This window comes from Genypterus blacodes, unplaced genomic scaffold, assembly GCF_046128005.1.
Source record: "Genypterus blacodes isolate CSIRO-AG114 ecotype Tasmania unplaced genomic scaffold, CSIRO-AGI_Gbla_v1 ptg000071l_1, whole genome shotgun sequence".
Lineage (NCBI taxonomy): Eukaryota > Metazoa > Chordata > Actinopteri > Ophidiiformes > Ophidiidae > Genypterus > Genypterus blacodes.
The window spans coordinates 77501-87500 of NW_027466881.1; the positions used below are offsets into that span (position 1 = coordinate 77501).

A 10000-nucleotide genomic window follows, 5' to 3' on the forward strand; every position below is an offset into this window, starting at 1 on the left:
GCGTCGGCGTCAAGGGGGGCGGAGCTAGAGCAACACAAAAGAGGGTTTTTTCACTTCATTACATTACATTACATTACGATCATTTGGCTGACGCTTTTTATCCAAAGCGACTTACATTACATCACCACCCTTCGCAGAGGGGGGAGCAATTGAGGGTTCGGTGCCTTGCTCAGGGGCACCTCGGCAGGGGCTCGAACTGGCAACCCTCCGGTTCCCAAGCGGAAGCTCTACCCACTGAGCCTCTACCCACTGAGCCACTTCATTCAAATCAACACACAGCGCCGCTTGTGCCTCAGACTTCACACTTCACCCACCCTTCGCCTGACGCCTCCTCTTCCTTGTCATCCATCTCCATCTTGGAGTCGTGGGTCGGGCGGGGGCAGGGCCGCAGCATGTCCTCAGTCAGTCCAAAGCTGTCCTCCTCCACAAACAGCGCCGAGGCTGAAGGGAGGAGCCAGTAGCGGCGGTACAGGCGGTCTCTGCCCAGCGGCAGCAGGCTGGTGCAGGACGCCGCCTTCTGGATTCGCTCCTGCAGCTCTCGAACCTGTAAGGCCAAAGAGAAGGACTCAAACACACGACACACTCTCTCACACACTCACGGCCGGCTCATGGGGGAGTGTTGCTCTGTATGTTTGTTGTGATTCGGTGCTGAATGAATAAAGTTGAATTGAATAAGTCAAAATGTTCTGAGGTTAAAGGTGGAACTTCCTGTATGGAGAGAGTGTGTTTGTGTTCATGTTAGGCTTCGCCTGCCAGTGCCCTTGAGCAAAGGCACAGTGGCTGCTCCCTGCTCATAGGTGTACAGACCTTGTCCTGCTCCTCCTCCTGCTCCTCTGCTGTCAGGCTGCTGGGGGGGCAGCTCATCGTCTGGGGCTCTTTGGGGCTGAGCTGAGCTGGAACAGGAGTCTCACTGCACACAGACACATGATCAGGTATTGATTACTGTATTGATGGATCCACTTTGAACACATTGGAGTTCCTGCTGCACCTGTTGATTTGATCTCCACTCTTCATCTCCTGCTCTCTAAGCTTCTCCTCCTTCTCCTTCATCTTTTGCTCCTGCTCTCTTAACTTCTCCTCCTTACGAAGACGAACCCTGGATGAGACAAAGGCCAGAGGACAACATGACATCAGATCCAGGCTGGACAGACATTCCTTCCTCCTGCCGTGTGTGAGTGGCGGGACAGACACACACACACACCTGTACGCCGCCTCCTCTCGCCCTCGTCGGTGCTGCTCTGCTCGGACCTCCCTCAGCTCCTGCCTGGCCGCCCTCTGGTCCTCCATGCAGTCCTCCACCAGGTCTCTGCTGGAGGCCAGAGTGAGCAGCTTCCCCATCAGAGCCTGCAGGACCTGCAGCTTCTCTCCTGACACCAACAACAACAACAGCTCATCAATACACCTGCATATTCATCCATCTACATTAGAGCGCGCTGTGCCTCAGTGGAGCGTGTAGCGCTGTGCCGTCAGGTCACCGACCTGGCGTGAGGTCGTACACCGCCGTGCACGCCAGCCTCTTCAGCAGCGTCGGCTCAGCCAATCGCAGCTCCACACACGGGTCGTCCGTCGGCGTGAAGCCGCCCTGCTTCTGGTAACGAAACTTGGCGTTGCCGTGGTTACAGTCTGCGCCTGACGCCAGGATGTGGAGACGCAAAATTTCTGACAGAGTGCAACTGTCCAGGTCTAACTGCTTCAGACTGCAACCTGAGAGAGACAGACAGGTAGCGAGAGATGGGTGGAGAGACACAGGCAGACAGAGATTCCTCAGAGGTCCAGGTGAGCAACAGTGGACCAATCAGGGCTGCTCTGTGTGTGTGTGTGTGTGTGTGTGTGTGTGTGTGTGTGTTACCTTGGTGCAGCTGAGGCCAGGCAGCAGCCAATGAGGCCACAGCACTGAGAGCAGACTGAGTGGGATCTGAGTCATCATCCAGGGCTTCTGACAGGTCTGCGCACACACACATCACACACACTGATCACCTCCTGCTTCAACCCGCCATCACGATCAATACCTCCATCAAACCGGATTCACATCCAATCAAACCAGTGACTGACAGCTCAAACAATCACTAAACACAGCTGTGCTTTAAACACATCGTCATGACAACAACATATTCCAGAGTGTGTGTGTGAGAGTGTACACACTGTGTGCGTGCGTGTCACAGTCCGCCTGCTCTCTGGCCACCTCCTCCTGCTCCTCATCCAGAGCCTGGAAGATGGCAGACAGGAAGAAGAAGAGGAGCTCACAGAGCGGCCCCTCAGGATCTGAGCCCACCAGAGCCTCCTCCAGAACCTCTGTGGACACAGCAGCATCAGGTTTGGTTTCATTATACTGCTATCTGATTGGTCCATCGCTGCCTTTTACAGTCAATGACTTCCTTAATAATGACCTTTGACCCTGCTAACCAGAGTGATTGAATGCTGAAAGCTCTTTGACACAAAGTAGCAGAGAGAGAGAGCGAGAGAGAATGGATAAGATTAAAGGGGTGTGTGTGTGTGTGTGTGTGTGTGTGTGTGTGTGTGTGTGTGTGTGTGTGTGTGTGTGTGTGTGTGTCCTCACCCAGAGAGACTCCTTCAGGGAACTCGTCCTTCAGGTCAAACACTTCCCCAAACGCCCGCAGGAACTCCAGAACCATCAGCGCCGCCCCAAACAGCTGAGCAGGAAGCCGGGTCTGCACGGCCGTGGGTCTGGGCAGGTCCTTCACCAAACACAACCTCATGTCAACATCCATCCACACACACACACACACACAGGGAGAGGAGGAGGAAAGGAAGATGCCTTCACTGACCTTCAGGTCTTCACACTCCATGTCCTCTCTGGGTTTGTTCCATAGCTTCAGGCGCTCAGCATACTTCTTCTTCTCCTCCTTCAGCTTCTCTCGCTCCTGTGGATGAGTCAGGTCCCACTGAGATCAATCGGCTCTAAACCTGAATGTGTCTGCGAGCAGCACACTGCAAAGCTGTTTGGAGGTGTTGACATCATGGTCCTCACCTGCTCCTTCTCCAGCTTCCTGTGCTCCTTCTCCTCCCTCTTCCTTTGTTTCTCCTCCTCAAACCTCCTCCTCTGCTCCTCCTTCAGCTTCTCCTTATCTTCCTTCTCCTTCCTCTTGGCTTCTTGCACCTCCTCCCTCTCCTTCTTCAGTTGGGCTTTTTCCTTGGTCACCCCTGCCATCTCCTCCTTCAGCAGCTTCAGCCGGTCCTCCGCCGCCTTCAGCAGGGACGACTTGGCCTAGAACACAAACACCTTCATGCTGGAATCATCTGATGTGTGGACACTTAGACCAAATCATCTCAGCTCAGATGTCTCTCCTCTCAGCATTGAGGAGCCTGGTTAACCAGAGTCCCATCAGTAAACAGCTGAGCCTCACCTGAGCAGGTGAGACTCGCCCCGCCCCCTTAGGGCTGAAGGGAAAGAGAGGAGGCTCGTCGGGGAAGAACTGGGAGAAGGTTTGTTCAGCCAGGCCGTACTTCACCACAGTGGAGGCCTGGAACACACACACAAACACACATCAGCGCTGACAGGCTCAAGCTCAACGTATGACAAGAAGCCAGGGTGCCACGGCTCACAGGGTCACAGGGTCACAGGGTGGCGTTCTCACCTTGAGTGCGATGGTTCCGTTGTGAGGTTCACAGTGCTGCTTGAGAAGAAGCTTCAGTCGCTCTCTGGACAAAATGTTTTTCTTACGACTGAAGGGTCAAATTAAAACAGATGGTTAGTCACACAGCAGATGAACACCATGTGATGATGTCATCATGAAGGAAGGTCACCTGATCTGGTTTGCTTTGATGGTGAGCAGCTCACTGCAGTCATCCATCATCTTCACTGAGTACTTAAAGAGAGAAGGACTCAGAGGCTTCCTCTTCTTACTACACACACACACACACACACACACACACACACACACACACACACACACACTTTAGAAACATGTAAGTAGGACACCATTGTTCTAACTTCATACGTTTGGATGACATCACTGTTATTGGATGACCTCACTCAGTATGGTGACATCATGGTCTTAGGAGCTGTACAGTCATCTGATGCTGGTTGAACATACATTTAAACTTACGCTTGACTAGATTAAACAGTATAGAGGGGGTCACCTCGTGTTGCCGTGACGACACATCTATCCTTAAAATAAAACATACTTTGTGTTTAACCAAGAGAGGAGCACAGTGTGTGTGTGTGTGGATACATGACCTCAGCTGTCTGACATGGAGACAATACAGACTCATCCCCACCCACACACACACACACTATGATGGTTGATCAGTTCAGTTGGCTTTGAAACGCGGCTTAGACACTTGATATGTTTCAAACTTTATTGAAAGCTTGCACTTAAAGTTGTACAAAGTTGTAACTGCAGCAGGCACCTGCAACCTTAAACCCATCAGTCAAGGTCAGGTGACCTCCTGACCCTCAGAGGGAAACAGGACGCGTCCGTGTTTATGATCACTTCTGACTTGGTGCTATCTTTACATTTCAGATGTTTGTCACATCCTCCTCACTGAGTTTAGACCTAATGACCTTTGAACTCATACTGACCCATTGATGTGGGCCGGAGGCGTCTGGAAGGCGCGGCTCTCATCGTCACTGTCACTGATCACAATGGTGTCATCAGCTGGCTTCAGGTGGCCTTTAGCTGACGGTGTTCCGTTAGCACTAGCACGAGGAGAGTGGACCTGCAGGATCTCACACACGTGTCTGACACACACACACACACACACACACACACTTAAACTCTGTACTACACCTTAGTGACTGGGTGACACTGGTCACACCTGAGCCTCAGTGGCGCCCTTTTTCTGTACCTGGCTCCATTGCGAGTGGCGACCTCCACGCTCTCTCCGGGGAAGTATCGGTCTTTGGCAAAAGCGTAGATATCGTCACAGAGTTCAGTCAGTCTGCAGCGGCGGCTCAGAGCCACCAGGTGGAGGAGGGGCACCACCAGAGCGGAGGGGAAGCTCTTCAGGCTCTGCTGAGCTCTCCGCTCACTCTCCAGCGCCTCCAGGTAGGTGAGGCCCGCCCGGCCAGTCAGAGCACAGCTCCACACCAGACTGTTACACAGGATGGTCCTCTCAAAGAACTCGCTGAGGGAGAGGTTACCATGGTTACAGAGAGCACACCAGTGACATCTAAATGCTGCAGGCCTGTCTTGGCTCAGCCAATCAAAAAGTGCAAAGGTCAGATCAGGGCAGAGCATTATGATGCAAACCACCTTGTGTTAGAAGAGCTTCTGTCGCGACCTTCGTTTTTCTGTCATAATCAGAAATCCACTTAACAGGATTCATCTTTAATTTGAGACCGTTTGGCATGTTGGTGACGTAAGAGACGTCACGCGACGCTTCCAGCAGCACGGAGCCACTTCCCGCTGTGACGGAGGGAGCAGCAGGTGTGTGAGACTGCTTCAACTCACTCCGCTCACTCGGTTCGGCCCGGTTCCACCCCCCGTCTCTCGGTTCGGCCCGGTTCCAACCCCCTCTCCCGGTTCGGCCCGCATCGTGGCCGCGCTCGCCGCCGCGCAGGCGCAGCTTGTACTCGCTAACCTACTTAGCACGCTTAGCTAGCGGCTCAAAGTGTCCAGTTTGAGCTCTTTGGCGCCTTCGGGCTCTTTTTGTCACTAAACACGATTAACTGATGAACAGCGCGTTTATCATACAATTAAACTTTGACGCAAGTTTGTGGAACTCGAACTTTTCTACCATATTGTGAATTAAGTGTCGGCTTTTGTTTCGGTCTGGATGTTAAAGTAAAGTGAGTGAAATTCAGCCCAAAGTGAAGAGAAGGAGGTTAAGGAGATGAAGAAGAAGATGAAGGACTCACTCATAGCTCCTGAAGACTTCATGTGTGATCTTACAGAGGAAGACCTCCTCGTCCGGCCGCAGGTCCGCCGGAGGTCTCTGCCTGATGAAGGCTCTCCTGTGGAGCAGCGGCATCCCGGGGCAACAAAGGGACGAAACCCGGGTCACAAAGTCCGCGAACTGACAGCAAACTCGGTCCAAAGCCCGTCAGCAGAGCGGGAGCAGCGGCCGTTAAAGCGGGAAGAGCGGAGCGGAGCGGCGGGCTGTGCTCTTTGTTACAGTCGGTGATGATCCGCCCGCATGGAGACCAACTGTGCCCCGGTTAAACACAAAGCGAACACACTTTAACTGGTCCGAAGCTCTGCACACAGGAGCGAAGCAGAACCGGTACCAAGCGGAGTGCCGAGCAGAGTACCGAGCGAAGTACCGAGTACCGAGCTGAGTACCGGTTGGGTCCCGGACAGGGCGAAAACAAGCCGCGGGAAGAAAGCGGAGGCTCCCGGTCCGTCTGTCGTCCCGCTGCGTTCACTGGCGGCTTGTTGACCAACTTTTCATCGACTTCACGGACCAAGACAAAGCTCGTAAACGGGACACTCTTGATTCGCCGCTTCGTTCAAAGGATCGTTTACGTAGCAGTGGTGTGACGTAACCAAGGAGAATACCTAACTTAGATATTCCAGTTTGTTTTGGGAGAATTTGTACGTCATTTCAGTATTCATATATTCGCAAATTCATTCTTTTGCTCCACTACTTTTGTCAGAGAGTAATATATTTCAAGAGAAAAAGTCAAAATGGTGGTTATTTGTCATTTTGAGAAAGTCGTTCTCTTTCTATTAAGTGTTGATGCACCATATTCTTGTGTGTTGAGAACATTTAGTCTTAAATAGATGGCAACGTCTGAGTGAATGATCTGCTTTGATTTTGTTCATCGGAATCACAGCCATAGATTCTTTTAATTTCAGGGCTGAAGTTGCATCCACTTGTCTTGGACTCTGAGGACGTCAGTGACTTCACACCATTTACATCTTTCTCTTCCGTACGTGTGCTGTTTCATTTCATTGTGGTCTCCTCCATTCCTCTGCTGGCTGTGTCCAGACTGGGCTCCATGGCTCACAGGACTCTAAACCCTGGAACTGGGAGCCTGCTCCTCCCTTCCTGCTTTCAGTCTCTCAACACTCTTCTCTCAACTTGCATTAGTCATATCAACAACTCATAATTCATCCTGTACTCTACTATCCTATCGTGATTTTTCTCCTTTTTTCCTCACTTTTCTCATTATCCTCTTCCCTTTGATGATTTCTGTGTCGTGGTTACGTCTTTGTTAATGTACACTATCCTGAAAAATGCATAGAATTAAGAATGTATTATGCATTATCATCATTATTATTATTGTTGTTATTAATAATAATATTGTGACAAATCCCCATTCCTTGGTTTGTCTTGCAGTTAAACAAAGAGATGGAATTAACAGACAGAAATGCAGTAAACCACCACTTTGGAGGAACTTTGAACTTTTGAATCAGTAATGAAAAATAATGAATCACCTTCTGTCACTCAATGTAATCATACTTTACATATGAGCATAAATTGTAATATAGCAGAGACTAACCCATTTTTAAATATCACAAAACACCAGCGTTTGTTTGAATATTTTAAAGTGAAGTTTCGAAGTTTCACCTGAACGCAACAAGCTTACTCTTGAAGGGGGCGGAGCCTTCGTGTCGTCCACACCGCCCGTTGGTTGGCTGAGCCGCCACTCTGTTGCTCTCAGCCAATAGTTGTCTTACCGCTGAGGCTTTGGGGGCGGAGACGTGACGCAACGACTGACTGTTGATGACGTAAGTGACTCAGAGTTTGAGGTCGTATGTTTACTGAATGTGTGTATGTGTGTGTGCATATGTACTGAATGGAATGCGGCCCAAACTAAAGTTAATGAGTTCGTTTAAATGTGAAAAAGGCTCCGTAGACAGGAAATGCTAATATGAACAATGAGGGCGGAGCCTGTTGAGGCTGAGGCGGGGCAAGCTAGTGGCAGCTGCCAACAGTAGATCAGTAAGATGGTGGCCATGTGTGAGAAAGACTACAGGACACAGAGGCAGTGAATGCAGCATCACAACTAACAACTAGGACACATTAACTGGCATCAAGTTTTAATATGCAAAAACGTTATGAATGAACACTTTATCCATTTTGCCGTCACCAATCCATCAACCAGGAAGAGCAGACCTGTTTGCTTTTCGTTATTTTATTAGAAATGTGAAAATAATCGTACAGGCTGCTGAGTGAAAATGTTCTCGATTTTACAGGAAAACTGAGAAAACTAGTGAGATGTGCTTTCAAACAGGTAAAAATCAGCTTCATCCAATTCATTAAAGATCCGGGATAAAATATGTATATTGTGTATATTAATGAGGAACAAAAAACAAACTGCAGAAACATCAAACCTCATCACGTGTTCCATAAATCACTCATGAACAAATATTCCTATCTGAGGATCGCTCATCTGTCATCACAAACAAACTTTTATTTTCCCAAACTGAAGTCTCAGTTTCTGCCTTAAAGGCCTGACCCCTGGTGGTAAAAGTAGGTGGGCGGAGTCCCGTTCCATCATTATTTTGGCTTCGGAACTGGAGATGGAGTCGTCTCTATGGCAACGCTGACGAGTCTCATGGGTGTTGTAGTTTCAAAGCCCTATCAATTGGATTTATTACCCAGAAGTCTCTAGTGTTTCTACTTTCAGATAATACCACAGGCTCCGCCCCCGTCCCTCCACAAAAAGCCAGTATGTATGTGAGAGGGCTTCACCTGTTCTCACCAGCAGGTGTCAGGCTTTACACAGACTGATGATCCACTGTACTGCTGCTTGTCATTGGTCAGTCACGCTAAGGGGCATGAGAGGTAAAAGATGATTGGCTTCCTGGCTGATAATTTGGTTGGTTGTCATGGAAACTCAGGCAGCAAACGCAACAAAGAGGAAAAAGCCAGCGAGAGAAATCAGGCGGCGCTGGAGACGGCGAGTTTCTTCAGGTGATCCATGAACACCTGGAGGCTGACATCATCGGTCAGGATGGGAGCTCCCGATTCCTGAAACACAACCCACCAATCACATTCCACACACGGTCCTCAGCAGCCGACAGATAGAGTGATGTCACTGTGACGGCGCTTACCTGGCCCCAGGTGTACATGTTGTTGTGGGTCTGCGAGGGGTTGACTTTGGAGAGGAGGAACCGAGCCTAAGAGAACACATCATCTTCATCACTACAACCGTGGTGAATTCAAATGTATAGTGTAAATGGAGAGAGAGGTGCAGCGCCCCCACCTGGCTGCCTCCGTGCTCCGTGTCAATGTATCTGGGCATGGGGAAGCGAGTATGCAGCAGCTCCTGGGCGTCGTCCACTGGAGCTTGAAGAAGGTGCCGGAAATTCTCATACTCAGGCATCTCCTGATAGCCAGCCTTCCTCCACTGAGCTACAGTCTGCACGCGCGCACACACACACACACACACACACAGATGGCGTGAATTCGGCCTCAACTGGACACAGCTACCAGACATGGAACAGACTAACTAAAGGAAGGAAGGAAAGTGCGAGGCTTAGAGCCAGCAGCTCCAAGGAGCCCAAAGGAGCCCAAAGGAGCCCAAAGGAGCCCAAAGGAGCCCCGTCACACCCACACTCTGCACAGGGATATGGACTGAAAGACTCAGTCTGGCCTCTGTGTCGGAGGTTGGGCCGTGGCCGAGGCTGTGGTTGTCTGATGGGAAACCGTGGATTAGGAGGGGAGGATGGAGTCCAATCAGAAGGAGGAGGTCAAGACAGGTGAGGAACATCCTGGCCACCATGCTCAGCATGTCGGAACATGTATATGCAGAGATACAGACGTGTGTGTGTTACCTCTCCATGGTAGATGAGGATCTGGAAGAAGGTGTCCATCAGCAGGATTCTGTCAGGGAGGATGCTGCTACTGTCCAACAGGACTGGCTGAACACACACACACACACACACACACACACACACACACACACACACACACACACACACACACACACACACACACACACACACACTTAAACTCTGTACTTTGGTGTTAGGCTTACAAATTATGTATGTGTCCTGATGCACTTCCTCTTGATTGTGTGTGTGTTTGTGTGTGTGTGTGTGTGTGTGTGCGCACCTCTGGCGGGCCGTTGAAGGAGTAGGAGTAG

General features: G+C 50.4%; 2 protein-coding genes across 3 annotated transcripts in view; both read right to left on the reverse strand.

Annotated features, from left to right (window-relative positions):
• Positions 1-6499, reverse strand: part of baz1a (bromodomain adjacent to zinc finger domain, 1A) — a 14669-nt gene extending 8170 nt beyond the window's left edge. The window contains exons 1-17 of the mRNA XM_076157030.1: positions 5822-6499; positions 4810-5088; positions 4544-4702; positions 3766-3864; positions 3597-3684; positions 3366-3482; positions 2990-3226; positions 2787-2882; positions 2558-2696; positions 2143-2292; positions 1850-1945; positions 1480-1704; positions 1202-1367; positions 989-1096; positions 808-910; positions 315-544; positions 1-24 (exon numbers count right to left, since the gene is read on the reverse strand). The exon at positions 1-24 is cut by the window's left edge and continues 182 nt beyond it. Coding sequence (XP_076013145.1) covers positions 1-24; positions 315-544; positions 808-910; positions 989-1096; positions 1202-1367; positions 1480-1704; positions 1850-1945; positions 2143-2292; positions 2558-2696; positions 2787-2882; positions 2990-3226; positions 3366-3482; positions 3597-3684; positions 3766-3864; positions 4544-4702; positions 4810-5088; positions 5822-5934 — 2429 coding nt within the window. The 5' untranslated portion in view covers positions 5935-6499. The remainder of the gene's footprint in view (positions 25-314; positions 545-807; positions 911-988; positions 1097-1201; positions 1368-1479; positions 1705-1849; positions 1946-2142; positions 2293-2557; positions 2697-2786; positions 2883-2989; positions 3227-3365; positions 3483-3596; positions 3685-3765; positions 3865-4543; positions 4703-4809; positions 5089-5821) is intronic.
• A 1433-nt stretch (positions 6500-7932) lies between these two features.
• sec23a (Sec23 homolog A, coat complex II component) overlaps positions 7933-10000 on the reverse strand; it is a 10660-nt gene continuing 8592 nt past the window's right edge. For both annotated transcript variants that reach the window (XM_076157018.1, XM_076157019.1), the window contains exons 16-20: positions 9970-10000; positions 9690-9776; positions 9119-9274; positions 8967-9032; positions 7933-8883 (exon numbers count right to left, since the gene is read on the reverse strand). The exon at positions 9970-10000 is cut by the window's right edge and continues 131 nt beyond it. In XM_076157018.1, coding sequence (XP_076013133.1) covers positions 8794-8883; positions 8967-9032; positions 9119-9274; positions 9690-9776; positions 9970-10000 — 430 coding nt within the window. In that variant the 3' untranslated portion in view covers positions 7933-8793. The remainder of the gene's footprint in view (positions 8884-8966; positions 9033-9118; positions 9275-9689; positions 9777-9969) is intronic.